At 52.6% G+C, this 22,591-nt stretch overlaps 1 protein-coding gene across 7 annotated transcripts in view; it reads left to right on the forward strand.

The window, feature by feature from the left end:
- Positions 1–15,638, forward strand: part of CTTN (cortactin) — a 32,010-nt gene extending 16,372 nt beyond the window's left edge. For 3 of the 7 annotated variants that reach the window (XM_072790323.1, XM_072790324.1, XM_072790320.1), the window contains exons 9-18: positions 408–518; positions 1,031–1,141; positions 1,980–2,090; positions 3,486–3,541; positions 5,839–5,908; positions 7,723–7,871; positions 10,228–10,323; positions 12,336–12,480; positions 13,288–13,359; positions 14,409–15,638. In XM_072790323.1, coding sequence (XP_072646424.1) covers positions 408–518; positions 1,031–1,141; positions 1,980–2,090; positions 3,486–3,541; positions 5,839–5,908; positions 7,723–7,871; positions 10,228–10,323; positions 12,336–12,480; positions 13,288–13,359; positions 14,409–14,545 — 1,058 coding nt within the window. In that variant the 3' untranslated portion in view covers positions 14,546–15,638. Of the gene's footprint in view, positions 1–407; positions 519–1,030; positions 1,142–1,658; positions 1,686–1,979; positions 2,091–3,485; positions 3,542–5,838; positions 5,909–7,722; positions 7,872–10,227; positions 10,324–12,335; positions 12,481–13,287; positions 13,360–14,408 lie in introns of all 7 variants that reach the window. The other 4 variants (XM_072790325.1, XM_072790321.1, XM_072790326.1 and 1 more) reach the window with 2 other exon arrangements.
- Positions 15,639–22,591: the final 6,953 nt, after the last annotated feature.

Here is a 22,591-nt window from a genome sequence, read left to right on the forward strand (position 1 = left end):
GACAGGCAGAGGGAGAAGCAGGCTTCCTGTGGGAAGCCTGATGTGAGACTCGATCTCAGGACCCTGGGATCACGCCCTGAGCGGAAGGCAGACAGTTAACCACTGAGTCACCCAGATGCCCCTCCCAAAAGCTTTATAACATGCTTGTTTTGTGATCTCTTTTGGAATGAAGGAAAGATAGTACAGTTGTGAAAATCTGCTGCACTTGCTATTCTTCGTGTTTTTGTTGCTACACACACAATAACACTCTGGAGCGCTCTGTATTAGTGATCTTACAGTGTACCTGAAAGAGTTTTGGCCTGTGTGTTTTGTTTTTAACTGGGTGATAAAAGTACTTTCTCAAAGAATCCACGGCCTGCTCACTGGTTTTGTTGCTGGTGTGTAAACAGTACTTTTCTCGTTTGCAGATTACTCGAAGGGTTTTGGTGGCAAGTACGGCATTGACAAGGATAAGGTAGACAAGAGTGCTGTCGGCTTTGAATACCAGGGCAAGACAGAGAAACACGAGTCCCAGAAAGGTGCCTCCCGTTCTCTCCTCTTCTCTCACCCGCAGCTGGTAATGGGATGATTGTTGGCCGCAACAGAAATGGAAAGCGTAACCAGGAACCCCTAAAGTAGATGCCTCTTTTTAATTACGTTCCAAACTTTGAAATAGCAAGTCCAGAAACACAGCCACCAGATTAAGAAACCGTATCTTGACATGGCTCTGTCCTCAGTACCCCAGCGATGGCTTGTCATAAATAATGGCCATGTGTTGTGCGTCTGTGTTGCAGATAAATTGTGGTGGCTCACTGGCTGCTTTAGGCCGTGTGCCTTGGAGCTTCTCAGGTGAGGTCCAGTCTGTGTTCACAGTCCTGAGGCTGTAGATCAGGCTGTGGTCCAGATGTTTTCATGGAGGTGCTCTTCGTGAAGGATGAGAGAGGGTGGATTCAGTGAGCCGTGTGTGTGTGACTACATGGGGAACATGCCCACTCCCTGCCACCTGAGCTCCCCACTGACGTACGGTTGTGGCCTTTTCTTGTGCACATAGACTACGTGAAAGGATTTGGAGGAAAATTTGGTGTACAGACAGACAGACAAGACAAATGTGCTCTTGGCTGGGATCACCAGGAGAAATTGCAGCTGCACGAATCCCAAAAAGGTACATTTGTTTTGCTTACTCCTACCAGAAATCGTTCTGAATTTTGTCTGTTCTCGTCCACAGGCCTATCAATGTGCTGTGTTTTTGCTACCTTTCTGTAGTGTGTCGTTTTCTCTCCACCGTTTGGGGTTGTCCTGTGCCTGCCATGTTTTTGAATAACTCCTCAGCCAATGTAGCGATTAGCCCCCTCCGGGAGCTGCTGGCCCAGAGGCTCTGTGCTCCCCTGTGCTCCTGAAACACCTGGTGGTGCCCAGGCATCCTGGGGAGCGCTGCTTTCAGCCCACTGATGAATTCTTGTTGATGAAGTGTGCAGGACGCTGCCTCCACTCAGAAGCGTGTTTGTGACAGGATGGATACCGTCCAGGGGACATAGGCTCTGCGGGGTTGGGTGGGGGGCACCACCAGGGTTGACCCGGGCTTGTACCTGCCCTTGTAGCTGGCACACTGGGAAGTGGGGCTGACCCGCAGGGCCCCCATGATACTGGTGTACAACATGTCTCTTTCTTCACACGCACAGAGATGCCTTCTCGTGTCTGCAGCACGGGTAGGACCCCAGAAGGAAACTTCAAAGCATGGAGTGCTTTATCTGAACTATTTCAGATGCAGTTCCTAACCTGTTTCCAGGTTTTGGCTGAAGTATTAAGAGTTTCAGTTTGTCCTGTAACCTCGGAACTGACTTTGGACTGTCCACAAGCCCGGGAGCTGGCTCCAGCCCCTGAGCTCAGCAGGGCTCTGCTTTCTTTAAATGATGTGTTTGATTCTTGCCCTTGCTCACACGATTCTAACCAAACTGTGTTTCCTTTCTTGGTTTTCTCCACTGTTGCTTGTGGATTTTCAGATTATAAGGCTGGTTTCGGAGGCAGATTTGGTGTTCAGTCCGAGAGGCAGGACTCCTGTGCTGTGGGGTTTGATTACAAGGAGAGACTGGCCAAGCACGAGTCCCAGCAAGGCATAGTCGCTCATCAGCCCCGCCCCCTGCCCCCTGCCTCCCCTCCCGGTGCAGCCACTTCTAGCACAGACTTCATGGGCTCAGCCTTCTCAGTTGCCCGCGCTCACTTGTCAGGGCACGTGGGTGTTTTAAACCCATTTTTATGAGGCAGTGGTGCTAACTTGCACCCCTTCTCGCTCCCTTCCCCTTTTTGCCCCTATGCCCTTTAGAACTTGTGTTTGGTAAGCTGAGGCGGCAGTTTGCAGGTTAATGTCAGTCTGACCCCGTAATGTGACTCGTTTCTGGGGTGAGGTGTCTTTGGTCTCCCAGCAACCTTGTCCAGGAGCTCTTGCTGCTGACCTTGACCACTGTGAGTCACTGAGTGAGCTGCCCCATTGCCCCCGGGACAGGGGAGCATCTTTGGTTCAGCCTGGCCACGGGCCGTAGACCCAAGGTGAGGTGGCAGTGAGAGGCCCGAGGCAGGTGTGGTCTGTGTGGTTTCTGTGTTTCCCTGTAGTGGTGTCTTTTCCCTGGGGTGGGGATGTTTTTTGTTTTTCTTTTTTGGGTGACACCATCTATGTGTAACTTATTCACACAGAGCCAACAGTATGTGCGCAAAGCTGAAAAGAGGGCATTTCTAGGTGTATGATATATTGGGACTCTGGCAGATGCCTTTTTCCTTCTTTAATTACCGTCAAAATTTGGACTGAGTTGGTAGAATGGGGAGCACAGCTGGAAAAGGAGTGATGATGGCCTGAGTTCCTCGGCAGAGTTCAGGCTCCTAGTGCCAGCAGTAGCCACACATGCCAGGATCCCGGTGGGGCAGGAGCACCCACTTGGGTCGATCCAGCAGACTGCATGGACACGGCCTTGCTCTACGTGGCATCAGTGCTGCATGGCGGTGTGACTGTCACGTAGATCTGTGTTGCTGTGACATAAGTGTTTGGCTGGTAGAATTTTCCCATGGAATTGTTTTTTCTCTTAAAAAGCAAGAGAAGCCTGCGGTTGAGCCTCCTTTTAGCGCTCAGTAGAGCAGGACGTGGGAAGGGATGCGGATGGTCAGCTGTTGCTGGGCGGAAGACTGTGCTCTTGAAGCGGTGCATTCCCCGGCCCATGCTGTGGCCTCCTCGCCCTCACCGCCTGCCAGCCCGTGCCCGGCACCCTTTCTGTCCCTCGGGAGAATGCGGAAAGCATGCACACGCCTCTTTCCTGCCTCACGCCTGCCTGTCTACTGAATACCATTGGTAGAAACAAAACTCACCTTGCAAGTAAAGACCCATTGTGTGGCGGTTCTTGTTTCTTTTTGCGCTGGGTGCATTTTCTTGGGCTGTTTCTGGATCTGTCTGCATGCCTCTGCTGGCGGTACTGTGCTGGTCCTTGACCTAAGAGTAAGTGTTGTGTTGTGCCATATTTCAGACTACTCTAAAGGATTCGGTGGAAAATATGGGGTGCAGAAGGATCGGATGGATAAGGTGAGTATTTCTGACCCAGGGATGAATGTTTTTTCCTGAAAGGTTTGGGGATTTACAGAGCTCTTGGTATGTGCTGCTGCTCTGTGGGTGGCCTCGGGGCTGTTGGCTCATGTTTTCAGTAGTATGGGCACTTGGATGGTGCTTCCTGTGTGCCAGGGCTGTCCTCTCCCAGTATCTGCTGTGAGGCAGATACTATCCCTGCCTGTTTTCTAGTTGGGCCCCGGCCAGGCAGGCTCCGTGCTTAGCCACAACACCAAGGCATGTGGCTGGTCCACCGTTGGAACCGGGGCATTTAGCCTTTAGGCCAGCACAACAGCCCAAGAATGTGTGTTTGTCTGAATTCAAATTAGTAGTAAACCAGATTGGAAATTGAGTTCCTTGGTAGCAGAGGCCATGGTAGGAGAACTCATTGGCCACATTTGGGTGGTGGCTCCCATGTTGGAGCATGCAGATCCAGAACATCTGCCTTGCTGCAGAAGGCCCATGGGACGGGTTGTCTAGGGCTAGAGCTTAACTGCTGGGCTTTTCTTACTGCCTTCCCCTGGGGATACATTTATTCCTCTCCCCAGGGACTTTGTCCATTCCAGTGGCTTCAGAGTCTCAGCAAGTCAGTCTTAAACATCTGTTGGATGATGGTTCGCATTTATAGTCCAGCTCTGTCAAGAGTGTTGGGTTTATGGGCAGTGTGCAGCTGCTCCACTTGGAACTGGGAGGCCTCTATCCCTTCAGTTCAGCTCAGCAAAGGCCATCCCACCCAGGCCTGTGCCTGGCTCACGGTCACCGATGACAGGGCTGGTCCTTCTGGAGTCCTTCCATTGGGCTCACAGCTGACCATATAGATGTTGACACCCGGGGGGCTCCATTACGTGACTACATATAGGCCCTGGGAGCTTGTGGCAGGGTACAGGCTTGGAAAGGTATGGTGACTACCCAGGTTCTGATAAATGTGTACAGGAGATTCACAGTCAGGCGGTGACTTGAGGTCATACCTGAGAGAGGTGGGGTTGCTGGGACTTGTGTCTACATAGTTACTGGGACTGATGGAAATGGGTGAGGGGTGCCTGGCAGGCTGGACTGAGGAATGGGGAGCAGAATCTGCGCTGAGGAGGAGCAGCAGAGGGAGAGAGTTCTGGTCAGTAAGGAGGAGGTAGGGGTGTTGGAGAGACAGCACAACTAGGACAGAAGCCCCCAGGGACGATTCCAGGGAGTATGCTGGAGAATTGGAGACAAGGCAGGCTGTGGTGCAGCTGGAGCCTGGCAGTCACCCCTGAGAGCAGCAGGGATGGCTTGGTGACCCCCGGACTGGGGCACAGCTGGGTTGGAAGGGCTTGTGTATGTGGAGGGTGGGGGGCAGGTAGGGTCTCGTACCCTCGTGCCACCTGTGCTGCACTCCAGGGAGGCACGCACTCCTCAGAGCACTGCTTACCCTCAGCTTCATGCAGCCAGGTGAGCTTCAGCTACTTGCCTCCTCCAGGCCCTTTTCCTTCTCATGTTGTGAGTCCGAAAAGCAGCAGTGTCCTGAGCCCCTGTTGTGTTTTTCCAGGAGGTGTTTACTCACAGGGAAACTGAGGATGGCCGGTGGGGCCTGTGAACCTGTCTGTGTGCATCTGGGTGGACAGTCTGCTTTGCTCTGGCAGTTGGATCCCCTGCAGGACGGGAATAGGGGATCTCCCACATTGGGAAATGTGGACGGTTGGGCCCCGTGAGGCTCCAGCATGGCCCAGGGTGTCGTCCCCAGCAGAGTGGAGGCATTGGGGCTCCCTGCAAACACTCAAGCCTCTCTTGGTGGCCAGGGAGAGGGGGTTTGAGAAGAGTACATACTTGGGTCATGATTGCACGAATGCCAACCTGCATTTTTGGGGTGGGGGGGTTTGTTGACCGCCTTTCAGAGCAGGTTTAGCAAATACGGGACGAAGTGACTGGTTTCCCGTACACCCATGCTTTCGCCCATGCACAAACTCCCACAACCAGTTACCAGCATCCCCTAGGGTGATGTGCTTGTTACAGCCCACAAGTCTGTGTACACATGTTTGTTGCCCAGAGTCCTTAGCTGACATCGGGGTTTGCTCTTGGCATTGTACCTTGTGTGCGTCAGGACAGATGCTTGTACCCTCCCGTGCAGTGTCATATAGGGTAGTCTTACTGCCCTAGCCCTTCCATGCAACGGCAGAGAGGTGGATATGAGACGCTGGGCTCCCTCCATGATTCTTTTGGAAGCTCTGGGGGAGGCAGAAACCCTTTCAGGGTATGGAGAGTAAGAAAAGTGCTCCCCTGATTTCTTGCTTCTGTCTTGGTAGAATGCTTCCACATTCGAGGATGTCGCCCAGGTGGCCCCTGCTTATCAGAAGACTGTCCCTGTCGAGGCAGGTAAGTTGTGGCAGACACCAGGACGAGCTCCTATGCCATGTAGTGTTACCATGGTGGGTACCATGCAAGCTGGGAGCAGCTGGAGAGCACCCTCGTTCTGTTCACTTTGAGGAAGGGATTTTGCTACACCTTGATGAAAGGCCTGGGTGTCCCTGCAGATGCAGCATGTTGCAGCGCTCTGGCAGCGGGGGATTGGTTTGGTGGGGTGCCTCCCAAAGCAGAGCTGGGCTAAGCGCCCATCCACAATGGCCCTCCTCACTGCTGGGGACAAGGTTCTGGGAGGTTCTTGAGGCCACAGACCCCCCCTGCCCCCAGCTGGCCAGTTGGGCCAGTCAGCTATGGCTGTGATGTGAGGAGTGTGTTACTCACCTGTGTGGAAGCTGAAGTAGATGCTCTTGCCTTTTCTCTCTGCGGGCCCTGTGCAAGGCTGCTGCCATGAGAGAACGCGCCCTATACCTGCTTCAGCCCATGAGCCACACTCTAGGAGTATTCCTGAGTCGGGGGAAACATAGAAAGTGGTAAACGGACAATGGGCAGGGCATGCTTTTTGTTTCCTGTGGACGCCCTGGGTCAGTGGTTCCCAGACTTGGGGGTGTCAGAACACTTCAGCACTCATAGGGATCGTTTGTGGGGCTTGTGTCTCCTGATCGTTGTTGTAGTGAGATTAAAACAGAAGAATTTGAGATGTTATTAATTCGCTTAAAAACAACGAAACATCACATGTTAACGGTAATACTATTAATGGAAGAAGTAACTACATTCTCAAAACAAAACCCTTGCAGAAGCGTGGCATTGCTTTGCTGTCCATAAATCTCCTTAGTAAAAGATCTTTGTTGTTAGAGCTGGTTCTGCATCTGATCTGTTACGGTGAATTATGTTTTGGAAGAAAATCTGGACTCCCCCAGACACGCTGTTGGAAAAGAGAAGGGCATTACTGTAGCTTCTCCGGTCACCACGGATGTGCCTATGTGATCCTGCACTGGGACAGGCAGTGCTTTCCTGCTTCTCTTAGAGGGTAGACTCCCTTATAAACTGCGTGGTTCTCGAACACGCACTGGACATTTGCAAAGTACTAGACTGTTGAGCTACGCCAAACTTCCAAATGTGTCTTTTCAGTCTTTGGTACCCCCAATTACATTCATTAATGTTATCAGTCGTATTTAAGTCCTCAAGTGAAACTAGGAAATTGTCAAGTTTTCCACAATTCTGACTTTTCTTGAAAACTTGATTTTTTTTCCCCCATGACAACAGATACTGCCGTTTTCTTGACATGATAGATTGAGTTTATTCATTTTAGAGAGAGTGTCTGCCAAGTACCAAAAGGCACATACCCATAGTTTGTCAGTTACTTGTGTTCCATGAAAAATCAGCATAACTTGCAGCTCAGCACACAAATGGTTTTCCTCAAGCCACCACAGAACTTGTGTGTATGCCCCCCTCCCGTCCACCACAGGAGATTGGCAGGTGTATGCTCAGGGCTTGAGATTTATAGAATATCAATGCTTCGTACAGTGTCCTCAAAGGGCATTGTTAGGGAAAATGTCCTTTTTCCCCTCCTAAATATGTGCTGGTGAAGTACTGTTTGGAATATAACAGTATTCCAGATACCAGACTTCGATGTCCGGCAGTCCTGCAGAGTGTGCAGTAGATGGAGGCACAGCGGCCAGTCTGGGACTTGGGGAGGTGACCAAGCTGGGGGACGCCTCCCTGCCAGGCTGGACCCCGAGGGGCAGGCCACCCTGGTGCAGGGTTTTGGTTGTGGGAGAGACAGTGCCACTCTGACACCAGGCGTGCATCTTTCCTCCCCGCTGCAGTGAACAGCAGAACAAGTAACATCAGAGCCAACTTTGAAAACCTGGCTAAGGAGAAGGAGCAGGAGGACAGACGGAAGGCAGAAGCGGAGAAGGCCCAGAGGATGGCAAAGGAGAGACAGGAGCAGGAGGAGGCCCGGAGGCAGCTGCATGTGAGTGTGTGTCGTCCTGGGCCTGTGGTCTAGAAGGTTCTCAGTGGAAAACGTTTTGAAGCCTCGTTCGAGGCTTGGCTCCTAGGAACTGTAACTCTCAGCCACATGTACTAGCTGGTCAGCCTTGCTGCTCCAGTGCCCTGGTGACCTGCAAGCCCACTGGCCTCTGAAATTCTCCCTCCTCTGAGACCCAGGCCAGATGTGTCCCTGACAGTCTCTCTTCTGTCCTGTCACCCTCTGGAGCCCCTGTCTTGTGGAGAGAAGGCTGAGATACAGAAGGAACTCTGTGTAGGGCATCAGACCCGCTTTCTGCTTTCTTTTTCAACTCTTGGTGCTTTCTGTACCTGGGTCTCTTGCATTTATTTGTGTGTGCTTCTTTGCCCTGCCTGTCTGCCGGAGGGGGTTGGCGCGGGGGCTGCGGGCGGTGAGCGGGAGGGCCTGTGCGCCTGCCTTCCCCAGGCTTCTCTCTGAGCCTGGGTGTCCACATTACCCCCTGCGGACCAGGCAGCCTGCGCCCAGCAGCTCCCCGTGCTGTGGCCTCGGGTTCTGGAGCAGGATGAACTCCCACCTGCTCTCAGATAGTTACGAAGTGAATCAGAGAAGAAAGCCCATGGAGTTCTTTCATACCCAGAAAGCTTTGTTCCACCCTATAGACCTCTCCTCCCCAAAATCAGTAGTTAGGGCTCGGAGAACCCCCGTCGGGCGGAAGGGGGGAATGGATGGTTGAGGTGGATGGTGCGGTGGGCACCAGAGATGTGAATTAAATACGCCCTGATGGTTGTTTCATCACACACAGAAGAAGAACAAATTTGTAGAATTACCTCTTTTTACCGTTCCATAATCACTAGAAACTTTGGAAGAAGCCTAGAAGTTTGGTTTTCTTTATTCAACACATGAGTATTTACTCTAGAAGGCGCTTTTCTTGATGTGTCTCGGTCTTTTCAAATGATTAACAACGCCTTGCTCATGTTATGTCTTCAGGTTGTAACTGCTGGGTCCCGTCAGCAGGAGCAGGCGGCTTGCAGAGGGGGAGGGCATCGCCGCGGTTCTGTCCTCGCACCTTTCTCTGGCGCTTGCCTCGGCAGCACATGTACTGGCGCCTTTTCCTGCCCTGTCTTACTGTCCCTTCTGTGGCGTTGTCCTCCGCTTCCAGCCCCCGCCCTTGCCTGCTTGTCCCTGTGAACCAGTACCCCCTCAGTCCTCACTCCAGAGTCCTCTTGGCTGGGGGTGGGGCTCCCTCCGTTGGCGGGTGGGGCTCCCTCCGTTGGCGGGTGGGCAGGACGTCCGCGTGGGTCCAGGTGTGCTGGACTCTCATGTCTTGGCTCCTGGTGAGAAGGAACTCTTTGTAGCCAGCCAGCTATGAGAGGGGCCGTCACAGACCTCTGTACGGTGATTCAGGTGTGAACAGCAGCCCGGGTCTCCCCAGACCTGGGTGTTTTGGGCTGTGGGTGGGTCTAAGTAGTGTGTGAACTGGACTGTCTGGCTGGTGCAGTCGGGGCCAAGGATGGTCCGTTCCTGCTTCTGTGGCTCCCCGGCACGTGCCCCTCATGGTCCTCCCTCTTCTGCTGTCTGCAGGGGTTTTCTGGGGCTACCATCCCACATGCCCCTAGGCTCTGGCTTAGAGAACACTTGTGTACCCTCTCAGTTCTGGAGGCTCCAGAGGAGACCTGTCTCGTGGCCTTTCCCAGCTTCTGGAGGCGCCCGCGTTTTCCTTGGCTTGGGACCCTTCTCAGCCTTTGCTTTCGTGGTCATATCTTCTGATGTGTCTCTCTTGTGCCTCCCTCCCTCTGAGAGGGAAGGGCCTGTGGTTACGTTGGGACCACCAAGAACCTGAGACGTCTCCTGCCTCCTGTCCGTGACTCCTTCCAGCCTCAGTCCCTTTGACCCTGATGCCACCTCTTCCCAGGACCTGGGGTCTGGGGTGTCTACGTCTTTGAGCTGCCATTATTCTGTCTACTACAGCCCACTACCTGGCCCCTAATGATTCCTATCTGTCCTACATGCAGCACACACCCATTCGTAGGTCCCCAGAAATCTGTCACTACAGCAGCAGCTCAGCCTCCAGGTCCTCATCTGGTTACTGTGCGGTCTGGGCGGCTCACGGGGCAGCAGCCTGCCTGTTGCCACATAGCTGCATGTACCCTGTGGTTTATGTGGTGGCAGCAGGAGGACAGGGGCCCCTGAGGTCCTGTGTTCTGTTCTTGTGGTCATGGGTGCTGAGTCTCCATGCTTAGTACCCCCCCCCGCACTCTGCTCCAGCAGTGATCTGCTGTAATGTGAGCCCGGGTGGACCTTTTTCTGAAACTGTGTTGTTGAGGCAACCTGGTAACATTCTGCCACCTGTCTTTGTTTTCAGGAGCAAGCCCAAGCCCAGGCCCAAAAGCCAACGCCCCCTGCATCCCCGACTCCTCAGCCAGCTCAGGAGAAGCCGCCTCCAAGCCCTGTCTATGAGGTTGGTGTTTTCGTTCAGTTTGCAAATGAGTCTGACTCCCCATAGACTCCCTTCCCAGGTCGATGCCATTGTGCATGGGGCAGCAACCCTACCCCACTCTGCCCAGTGCCACAGCTGGGAGGGCGGCCTAAGGAGTAGCCCTCCTGAGCACTAGAGGGTGCATGCCACATGCTCAGTCTCTCCCCGTGTGCAGGGGCCCCTCCTCACCCAGCCTGCTGCCTCCCAGTCGGGTCTCTTATTGCCATGTAGACCATTTCTAGTCTTTATCTTACTCTCTGTTACGTTTGATATTGACGATACTCCATCCTGGAAACCCATTTCCTGGCACCCGGCTGCCGTCCTCCTACATGACCTGACTTCTCCAGTCGCCCTCACCAGCTGTCCTTCCCTCAGCCCCTCCTGAGTATTCCCCAGCGACTGTCCTTGGCCCTTACCCTCATTCCCATCATCAGTGCCTTGTGACTACCTGCCTGTGTTCCTAGGACCTGTATCCTCTCCTGGGCTCTGAGTTACTGGGCTGCCTGCCTCACCATTCCTCGCTTGCTCTCAGGAGCACCTCCTAGGTGTGGTCACTGCCTCCGTGACCACACCTAGCTGAGCCCTGCATCCTGTCCCCTCTGTCCCCATGGCCACTGTCCTGGTTCCCATGCCCTTCCTCTCTCACCGGGACATCCTCAGAGGCCATTGGGTTGTAAGGAATAGAACCTACCTCTGCTTTGCTGACACTGAAAGGGGTGAGCCCTCTGGGTAGCTCATGATCCAGGAGAGCTCTGGGCAGCAAGCCTGGGTCTCTGGGGTTGTCCAGGGTCCCATTGGCACCAGGGCCCTCTCCGAGCTGCCGCTCCCTATGCATGGTGGCTGTGTCCTCCTGGACTCGTAGACATTGTGGCACGGCCTTGTGGCTCATACCTAGTGGCAGGAGGAGCCTTGAGCCATCTCCCCTTGTCCTGTTCCACTGCTAGGCCAGTCACTGAGGAGTTGGTCCTTTGAAAAGGTTGGCATGATGTGCTGTCCTTAACGGGAGTACAGGTGGGTCCGTTGACCAGAAGCTCTGCCAGAACCGTGTGGTACACCAGGGGCAGAGGTACTTAGGCCAGAATACAGGGAAAAGGGACCCCACACACACACCCCCAACTTGCTCAGGATCCGCTAGGCAGCCAGCATGGTGCCCCCACACTCATCACCCAGCCTCTAACCCTCTAGGGCACCACCTGCACATCCACGGAGACACACCCAGAGGAGGCTCTGGGTCTGTCCCTCCCTTGCAGTGTGACCCTTGTGTGGCTCCATGCCTGTCCTGGATGCTGAGTCCCCTCTCCGTGGCCTCCCTAGTAGCTCTCACGGGCTGCCTGAGCCACGATAGTCATCTGCCGTTGAAAGCCAGTGCCTGACCCTGCTGGTTCTTCTGTATGTCCCTTGCTCATCTGACCCCCAAGGGTGCCTTTAGATGGAGCCTGTTTGGAATCACAGACTAAAGCCACTTCTGTTAGGGTTACAAGTCATGATGACTGAACAGCCTGGTGTTGATTCTCTGAGCATATGTGCTAGCTCGTGGCTTGCTGATTACTCTTCCCTTCCCTTCCCCCAGAGGATTTGGGGAGACTTGAACCCCACTGGCTGGGGATGGGGCTGCTCTGGGCGGTGCAGTGGGTGACATTGTGACATTGCCATTAGAGGCATGGCTGGCTGGCTGGTCCTCGGGCACATCAGGCAGCCTCCACGGCCTGGGCCTTTACACATGGGCCAGACCTGCCCCGAGTCAGCCACAGGCCGTGTGGTTTAATCACTGTAGGACTTTAGAGTGACAGTGGGGTTACTCAGCAGGAAATGGCACGTGGTCCTCCTATTGGTGCCATGGCATGATTAGAACCCGAGCATTCTCAAAATGTTAGCAGGTAATGCCTCCTTATCCACATATCCACGTTGCGGATCCCCTGGAACTAAGAAGTAGTCGCGTATTGGTGACCTGGCATGGGCCACAGGAAATGTCTCCTGACCCTTCCCTTCCCCAGGACGCAGCTTCATTCAAGGCTGAGCCTGAGCCCGTGTACAGCATGGAAGCCGCCGACTACCAAGATGCCAGCAGCCAGCAGGGCCTGGCCTATGCCCCTGATGCAGTCTATGAGGCCACAGAGACCTCGGGCCACTATCAAGCAGGTAGGGGGCAGGGCATCCCACCAAATCCCCCTCTGCTCCTCTGTGCGAGTGACATCCAGCTCTCTGACGTGCCCTGCCTTGCCTGTGCTTGATGCGGGGTCCTCACCTCTCTGCTGAGAGGGTGCCAGACGCCCTGGGGCTTGGCATGGACTCCCATGGAGGCTCCAGGAAGGCCCTGGCTGCTCTGGGGTGGCGGGTGGGGTGACTGAAGGAAGGGGCCTCCACTGCTCCTCAAAGTAGGAGCTTGGGGCAAGCCCAGCTCCATGAAGACAGCAACTTGATGTTCTTAGAGATGATTTCTGTAAACTTAGAAAATTCCATAGATGTTTCAGTGGGACAAACACTGAAATCAGTTTCTTATCTTTAAAGATAAGGTTTCCTTCAACATATTTGGGCAGATTTAACCTTAATTCATTAGAGAACACAGCTCAGGACAGTGTCTTAGCTTTTCCCTGAGTGTGATGTGAGGCATTTGGGCAGTGCAGCCTCCTTGCCCCGCTGGCCATGGTCTTGCCACCATGTGATCCCTCCTTGAAGTACTAAACCTGTAAAATTTAAGAACCCGTCCTCTGAAGCTGCCCCAGTACCCACTCAGATTGTCCTACTCACCGGCTGGTGTCGGCGTTGGAAGCAAGGGGTTTGCTCCCTAAACCTGGGGTCCCTCTTCCTGGTTTGCTCACGGCCCCATCCCCCTCCCTCCCCAGCAGCTTTTCTTCTGTCCCAGGAGGGCTGGCTGACAATGTTGAGATGGCTCAGTGCACCTGTGGCACTTTGGCTGACCCTCAGCTCATCTTGTTTTATTTTTAGAGGAAAACACCTATGACGAATATGAAAATGACCTTGGGATCACGGCCGTCGCCCTATATGACTACCAGGCTGGTGAGACTACCCGCGTTCCATTTTGGTGTTCATTTTCTAGTGGTTCCACTCAGGAATTAGACTCCTAGAGCTTTATTACAACTTTTAAGAAGTAACTTATTTTGAAATAATCTCAGAGTTACAGAAATTCCGTTTTTCTCTCCATTTTTACACATCCCTGAACCTCATGGGTGCCCCAATCCCCCTAGGGATCCCAGTGTGAGCTCTCCAAAACCAAGGACACTGGCCACCCTCAAAGCCCCAAGTGGGAAAGTTAGCCCTGAAACGTCATGATGTCTGCAGGCTGCTCACGTGTTTGCCAGCTGTCCCAAGCCCCCCTTGTTTGGTTGGGCCAGGTCCCTCCAATCCGCCTGTGGCCTCCCATCCTGGGAGGCCCTGCAGTTCCCCTGAGGCTGTGCTGTGAGGACAGGGCGGACCCGGGAGAGCTTCCTTCTCTTTACCATGTACCCTGTTGGGCACACAACATGTTCCCCTGTGTGTCTCACAGCGGTGTCCCCACCACCTCTGGTCCAGTGTGGGACAGTCTCCACCGCAAAGCCATTTCTCCCTTTGCTACTAGAGGGCCGTTTTGTGGACCTTCCAAGATCATACTCCTCATCCTCAGGCTGCCAGCCGTAGCACCGGACAGGAGCTTTCACCTCCTATTTACTTACATATATTCCACGTATTTGTTTACACGGGTGTGGAATTTGTGAAATTTGGCATCTGTAATTATTACAATGTAGTGAGTTTATCTTTGTACCTGCTGCCCCAGTCCGTGTCCTTGGGCTCCTTCCTAGGCTCCCCTTTGAGCTTCATAGGTACCCTCTCCAGTGGGAGAATGGGGGAAGCCTGGTGTTGGGGAGCCTGGGTACATTCTGTGTGTCAGGTGCTCAGGGCAGGTGTGTGGAGCGGGGGGAGGGCAGGGCAGGTGGAAAGAAAGTTGTGCTCTGCCTCCCGGCTAGGGGCCACCAGTCCCTCCAGCAGCTGCCAGAGCACGCTCCTTCCAGCAGATCGGCCACACCGAGTGTCAGGGTGTCACCGTCCTCTTTTCCTGTCCTCTCTCCTAGCGGGTGATGACGAAATCTCCTTTGACCCTGACGACATCATCACCAACATAGAGATGATCGATGATGGCTGGTGGCGCGGGTTGTGCAAGGGCAGGTATGGGCTCTTCCCAGCCAACTATGTGGAGCTGCGGCCGTAGGGCTCTCGGGGACGGAGGCCGGAGTGCAGAGCCCAGGCAGGAGGCCGCTGTACATACTGCTTTTATACGTCATGCTTCTGCTGACGCTTTGGAAATGCTCATGCCACAGAATTTGCTAATATATTGTAATCATGCTCCTTAGGAGGACTCCGGTAATCGATTTTATGCGTTTAAGGCATTGTCTTTGTTTTTGCCAAATGGATTGTCGTGTGGAGTCACTTGAGGGACCCTTAGGTGTCCTGAGTGCATGCTGGCCTTGCCCCCGTTGGCAGCAGGCGGGACCCTGACACATGCTGCCTGTCCTCGGACCGGCTGTGTGGTGTTGGGTGGAGTCCCCGTCCTTGGAAGAGGGAAGCCTGATGGGAGGTTAGGACGATGGGCAGGGGTGCAACGGGCGGCAGCTTTAACTCCAGGTGGGACAGCCTTCATGTTTTCCCAGACCGCTCTCCCCTCCCTCTTCACCCTCCCGGTCGCCTGATGCCAGGAGGGCTCGCTCCTGTCCCTGCTCCCACCTCCGAAGTGGTGTCACCCAGTGCCACACACACTGCCCTCCCGGCGTGGCCCGTTGTGTGGGTTTGAGGACCTCGGGTCGCCTGCACGTGGCCCCCTGCAGCTGGGCCCTGTGTTTGCTGTGTGAGAAGTGGCCCTTTGTTGCGGGCAGGCAGGTGCCTTCTTTGCCGTAAACGCCAGAAACATTTTTCCATCAAGGCAGTCATGTTCTCTGTGCTAAAATACCACGTCAGGTGAGAGGAAAATGTGCCTGATTGACTGGGCTGAAGCGTGAAGCAGAGAGTGATTCTCCCCCCAGGATGCACCCTGTGGATGCTGCATGGGAGTGCATTGCCTTCCTGAGAGCTGGGGAGGCCAGGTCGGCACCTGCGACAGTCAGGGGTGGTGTCTTTCTGGAAGATTCTGTGTCTCGGGTGTCTGGGACATTAGCGTCTACTTCCTGAAGCGCATTTCTGCATAATCCTTGCTTTATCACAATTAGGTTGGGTTTTATATGCAATTACTGTATCTAAGTTTCTGTAGCACACATCATAGGTATGATTTTTTTTAAATTAAATATTCAAAATAAACTTTTTTTGATCCACTTGCTTCGTGATGTCCCTTTGGTATTGGTCACTTTGTTCTACGTGGAAGATGGCTTCCTGACTCTTGACTTTTATCAGCTTCAGACAAACTAAAGATTCCATTTGGAGGAGGCATGCTCCTTAAAAGACACTTTTTATGAGGAGAAATGTATTTATGCTCTGATAGTACTGATTTTTTATTTTTTATTTTTTATTTTTTTTAAAGATTTTATTTATTTATTCATAAGAGACACAGAGAGAGAGAGAGGCAGAGACACAGGCAGAGGGAGAAGCAGGCTCCATGCAGGGAGCCCGACGTGGGCTGGATCCCAGGTCTCCAGGATCACGCCCCAGGCTGAAGGGGGCACTAAACTGCTGAGCCACCCAGGCTGCCCTGATAGTACTGATTTTTTGGACAAGGATTCCAAGTAAAATAGAAAACGGTCTATTTAAAAATTATTTGGAATTACGATTCTCAGCATAAATCCAGAGGTGATTGTGGGGTGACAAAGGGCAGTGTTCTCCCTTGGGCTGCGGGAAACAGCTCTGAGGGGGAGCAAGCAGCATTCATGAGCAGAGGAGCTGGCAGGGGTGCAGCTGACCACTGGACAGGTTCGCCTAGAAGCAGCCCGCGAACATAGGGCGTGCGGAGGCTGGCGTGGGTGTGAGGGGATGGACAGCTGAGCTGCCACCCCTCCTGGTCCTGCCAGTCCTGCTTCACCCCACCCCCGCCACCGTGGTGGTGGAGGAGCCACGGGCGCAGTCCCAGCTCCCCAGAGGCTGTGGCAATGGGCGGGCCTCTCCTCGTGGACGTCCGTCTGCTGTGGCAGAGCAGGGCTTGGATGCGTGGGAGTGCCGCCCTCACCGTCCCTGGAGGACTTGGGGGAATCCAAAGTGATGCCATCTTCGGTTCCCGGGAGCTGGGGGTCACTGCACGGACCTCATACAGGTGGAATCCTGCAGGATCTGTTTGACTCGACGTCACGTCCTCCAGGTCCGTCCCTGCCGTGGTAGGCGTCTGCCTGTCCCAGTTCATGGCTGCGTGACAGTCCACGGTGCAGGTGGACCCGCCTCATCCATTCATCTGTCGACGGGCAGTCGACTTGCTCCACCTTCCGCCATCATGTCTCTCGCTTCCTCTTGTACCTGCCCGATCCAGCTGCCCACCCCGCTGCCCCACCGCAGCCCCTCGGGGCTGCTGTGGATGGAGCTGCCCTCATACCTGCCTTCGTGCCCCCTATGCTTCCACCACACCTGTCCTAGGAATGTCCTCAGCAGCCACTCCCAGGACCCCTTGGTGCCCGTCCCTTCTTGAGGTCTTGGTGCCCTCTCCTCCTGACCTCCAAATGTCAGGGTGCCCAGGGCTTTGTCCTCAGACATGTTCCTGGTCTACAGGCACCCATGCTCGAAGATGGCCTCATAGACTCTGATGTTGCCCCAAGCCTGCACCTCCCGCGGACCCTAGTCGCCACAAAAAGGCAGCTTCATCCTTCCCTTGCTGATGCCCACAGCCTTCGAGTCACCTGGTTCCTTCCTCTCTGCTCTGTCCGTCTGCTAGCAAGTCCTGATGGCCAAGTCAGTGAAGCATGGCCCACCTTCGTGCCCTCATGCTGTACCTCAGCTCTTGCCTGGGTTGTCCAGGTAGCTCCCAACTGGGTTTCCTACCTCCTCTGTCCTCTCAGGATGTTTCTGACACGAATCTCGGCCCCTCCTGGGCTGTGAACTATGAAGCAGCTCCTGTTTCCCTGGGAGCCAGGCTGTGTTACCACCATGCTCCCTGACTCAGGGCCTTTGCACTGAGTCTTCCTTCTGCCCAGAGGCCTACAGGCTTAACTCCCTCACCGCCAGCCAGTGTTCTCCCAAGGTCTACCCTGACCTCTCCTTAAAGCTGTGGATCTCCCCCGAACCTAGCCCCCATCTCTTTTATCTTGTTCTCTTTCCTGTAGTGCACATCACTTACATCACGTTGCATGATTTTTATTTTATGTTTTAAAGATTTTGTTTATTTATTCATGAGAGACACACAGAGAGGCAGAGACACAGGCAGAGGGAGAAGCAGGCTCCATGCAGGGAGCCCAACGCGGGACTCGACCCCGGGTCCCTGGGGTCATGCCCTGGGCTGAAGGTGGCGCTAAACTGCTGAGCCACCTGGGCTGCCCTTGTTTTATGATTTTTAAAACTGCTTTATTGAGATATGATTCACACATCACACAAGCGACCCATGTGAAGCGTATAATTCACTGGTTTCCGGTGCGTTCAGAGGCGTGCACCGTCACCACATCTCAGAAACCCTGTGTTCCTTGGCTGTCACTCCCCGGCCCCCTGCTGCCAGCCCCAGGCTCTCGATCACCTGCCCTCTGGATGTGCCGACTCTGGACACCCTGAGTAAATGGAACATGGGCCGTATTTTCTGAAGGGGATCCGCGAGCTGCCTCCTGTCTGGACTGTGAGCTCTGTGAGGACAGAGTCCTGTGTCGTGGACACAGCGGCTGGCGCCCCCCAGGTCCTCGTGCGTTCTGTGCGGAGGCCGTTCGCGGAAGGCTGCCGGCTGCTGCCCACAAAGCAGCGCCCCTTCCCTGCAAAGAGCGTCCTGAACCTCAGCGGAAGCTCGGGACTCCGTCTCTCAGAAGCGACGTCACAGAGTGCGGCTCGGTTTCCAGACTGACTCACTGAGACCTGTTTAACTCGTTGTTCAGGGACGCCTGGGTGGCCCTGTGGTCTAGTTCAGGTGGTGACCCCGGGGTCCTGGGATCGAGTCCTGCATCGGCCTCCCAGCAAGGAGCCTGCTTCTCCCTCTGCCTCTCTCTCTCTGTGTCTTTCATGAAGAAATAAAATCAGTCTTAAAAAAAAGATTCATTGTTCAATACGGGCACCATACATTTTTAATCCAAAATATTTTTTAAATACATCTTTCTAGCTCTCCCCTGCCCCTCCAAATCCATCACTTTTATCTTGAGTATTGTCGCCTGAGAAGCGGGTTCCTGTGGATCAGGGTGGAGGGACGGGGAGCTGGAGGGTCCTAAGAGGCCTGCACCCAAATGCCGGGCCTTTGCAGTATTTGACTGTTACTATGTTTGACTTACATACCTTGTATTACAAAAGCATTGAGTTCACATCGAAAACAATGCAGATGACGCCACAAGGCCCGCCGTGAAGAGGGAAACCTCTACCCTTGTGTCCTCCCCCTCAGTCCCCGATGATGACTTTGCCGATGATTTATGGGGCTTTTAAGGAAAAATGTCTCTACGTACAAGCATATGACACATCAGTCTTTTTTATACACAGAGGTTCGTACAGTGCTTTGCCTTTTGCAACCTTCTAAAAGATGGATTTTGTCCATCTTTATCACATCCTTTTTGTGTCCTCTGTGCAAAATTTCACTTGGAAGTGTGACGATGAGTTGAACCCCATGGATAGACGCTGGTTTTGCTGTCGCGGATGGCGCCCCGTCTCGCTGCACGTTCAGGCACAAACATGTGGAGAGGACCACTCAGAAGGGGACAGCTGAGTGCGCAGAGGCTACTGGTCGTCTTTCCCTACCTCCCGCGTAGTTAGTGACCTCAGTTGTCCTCGGAGTTGCAGCCCAGCTGTGGCTGTGTGACTGGGTCGGAAGCGAAACTCCATCGTGGAGGATTTCCAGCTCTTTTGGAATATGAGGCACTTTGTGATGGTACCTTCTGAGGATAGTGGAACAGCAAGATAGGGCCTGGGTTTGTGACAACGTCAAGGAGCTGACACGCTAGTCTTCTGTGCTTCAGTATTTTTTTTTTTTAATGAGGCAGAGACAGACACTTATCCTATCTAAGCCTTTGTTATTTCTAGTGTCTGCTCTAAGTACAGTTTCCAACTGATTGACCGTGTCAGTGAGTATTCCAGCATTAGATACAGGTGGTGGTTGTAGGACATCGTGAAGGCATAGAATGTTGTTGGGTCGTACACTAAAATGATAAATGGTTTGAAGAACAGGAGAGGGTCCCAATCCTGCGGTTTGTGGGTGTAGGGACAATCTTGATACCATGAAAGGCAGGGGTACCACGGGCAACCAGAGGAAGGCAGCAGGGCAGAGTCAGGGACAGATTCTGGGACGAGGTGAGGCTTGGGCTGAGTCTTGGACAAGTACAAGACAGCCAGGGGAGGCACGGCGTCCTGAGCAGGAGCCGCCGGGCTGACGGTGTGCGAGCAAGGGCCTTGATGTTGCTGAAAGCTCAGGGGCAGGTGCGTAAGGATAGACACCAGAGCTAGTGACTCAGGCAGGGCAGGGCCTTTAAAGGGCTTTATAGGACAATTAAGAGGATTGGACTTTATTCTGAGTACACACGGGAATTATTGAAGACTTTTAAGCTCTGAAGTGATCCCATCTGTTTTCTGGAAGGATCATTTCAGTATCTGATATGTCAGCATGATACTCCATAGCATCAAAGTCCTTGAAGATAAATGTCATAAATAAAACTAAAGTTTTATAATTTAACCCTTTGTATTTCTGGGTTATTGTTACCTTTTGCCCTGTGTACTTGCAAAGAAAAAAAAAAGCCTCATTTAATTTACTGAAAAACAAAGAAAATGCAGTATTACTTAGTATTTGTTTAAATTTTCTTTTTCATCCTGTGAGAATGTGGGATTAGAGTTGATGCCGGGTTCTCTACTCTGTTCCATTGGTCTATTTATCATTCCACCACACAGTCTTGATGACTGTGGCTACGCAAGTGAGTCTTGAAATTGGGTAGACTGATTTCTCTCCCTTTATTCTTCTTTTCAAAATTGCCTTAGCTATTATAGTTCTTTGCTTTTCCATATAAATTTAGAATAATCTTGTTTATAGCTATGAAAAGTCTTGCTGGGATTTTGATGGGAATTATATTACCCTTACGTGTCATCTGCCATGTAGAGAGACTTCCAATATAGAAACATGGTATTTCCACCCATTTATTTACATCTTCTTTCACTTATTGCATTAGCATTTTGTGGTTTTTAGTATGTAGATCTTTTTTTTTTTAATTTTTATTTATTTATGATAGTCACAGAGAGAGAGAGAGGCAGAGACACAGGCAGAGGGAGAAGCAGGCTCCATGCACCGGGAGCCCGACGTGGGATTCGATCCCGGGTCTCCAGGATCGCGCCCTGGGCCAAAGGCAGGCGCCAAACCACTGCGCCACCCAGGGATCCCTTAGTATGTAGATCTTATGTATTTTATCAGATCTACATCTAAGTATTTCATCTATTTTTGGCAGCTATGAACTGTATTTCTGTTTTCAGCATACACACATCCATTGCTAGTCTGCGGAAGTTCAATGGATTTTTGTATGTTTATCCTGTATCTTGTAACCTTGCTGAGTTACCTTATAAATTCTAGAAAGGTGTTGTTTTTTTTTGTTTTGTTTTGTTTTTAGATTCCTTGGGATTTTCTTTATTGACAGTCCTATCACCTGCAAGATGAGAGCATTTTCTCTCTTCTTTCCAATCTATTTGCCTTTTCTGGCCGTATTGCCTTGGCTAGAGGTCCAGCACTGTGTTGAGAGTGGTGACAGGAGACATCCTTGTTCACGGTCTTTGAAGGAAAGCGCTCAATCCTTCCCCATTAGGTGGGGTGTTACCTGTGGGATTTTTGTAGGTGCTCTTTACTCCTTTTTAAGAGTATTGACTACGTGTATCTTCTGGTCCTACCTTCATCCATAAACTGCAATGATGCCGTCACAGCCAGCCACCAGGGTGGCCCCTGTGCAGCCCCTCCCCATGGAACGATAGGACGTTGTGAAGCTCAGACAGCCCTCTGGAGAGGTCAGGCTGGCAAAGAGCTACGGCCTCCTGGCCTCCTGCCCACAGACACGGGAGTGCATCACCTTGGAAACGAATCCTCTGTCCCCAGAAAATCTCGGTCAACACCCCAGCTGAAGCGTCACAAGAGCTGCTGAACCACAACCACCTCACTAAGCTGCTCCCAAGTTCCTGGCCTGCAGAAACAGTAGGAGATAATCAATGTTTACTGCTGCTGAAGCAACATGTAGCCAGGGGGACTTTGGAGTTTCTTACTTGAATCCGGCAAAGGACAGGAATGGGCTCCTCCTAGAATATGCTGCTCTGCTGAGGGGCAGACCCTGTACCCTCTGTGAGGGGGCAGCAGTCAGGCCCTTCCAGGACTTAGGGAAATGTATGACACCCTCTCTGCCCCCACAGAATCCTGGCTGTATGTGCTCCTGTGCATGAAGGAGACACCCTGCAGGCCTGTCCGCAGGGCTGGTGAGAGTGGAACATCTGTGCTGAGGCGCTGGGCAGCTGAGAAAAAGCAGCCACCTTGGGGAACCGTCAGCAACACGCATGTGCACTGACAGAGTGTCTCTCCTGGGTGCAGCGGGTTGGTGACTTCCAGTAGTTTGGAGATGCCAGCAAGTCCAGTCCTCAGGGAGCACCCAAGAGACGCTCCCACACGAGCACTGGGTATATTCACAGCAGTGCTGCTTGTTTGGGTTCATTTTTGGTTATTTAAAAAAATATTTATGGATATTTGGTGGGAGGAGGCACAGAGGGAGGGGCAAGGAGAGTCTTTTTTTTTAAGATTTTATTTATTTACTCATGAGAGAGGCAGAAACACAGGCAGAGGGAGAAGCAGGCTCCCTGCGGGGAGCCCAATGCAGGACTCGATCCCAGCATCACAACCTGAGCCAAAGGCAGACGCTCTACCACTGAGCCACCCAGGTGTCTGTTTAAAATACACTTCATTTTGGAATAATTATATATTTAGAGAAAAGTTGTAAATTTAATGTGGGGCACTTCTTATGTACTCCCTACCAATTTCCCTCACAATTAACCTCTTACTCAACCATGGTCCATCCACTTATTCAAACTAAGAAATTAATGTTGAGACAGCACCGTTAACTAAATGACAGACTTTTTTTTTTCAGACTTTGTATTTTAAACTTTTTCCTTGAATGTCCTTTTCCTGTTCTAAGATCCAATGTAGGATCCCACATTACATTTA

This window comes from Canis lupus, chromosome 21 (assembly GCF_048164855.1).
Source record: "Canis lupus baileyi chromosome 21, mCanLup2.hap1, whole genome shotgun sequence".
Taxonomy (NCBI): domain Eukaryota; kingdom Metazoa; phylum Chordata; class Mammalia; order Carnivora; family Canidae; genus Canis; species Canis lupus.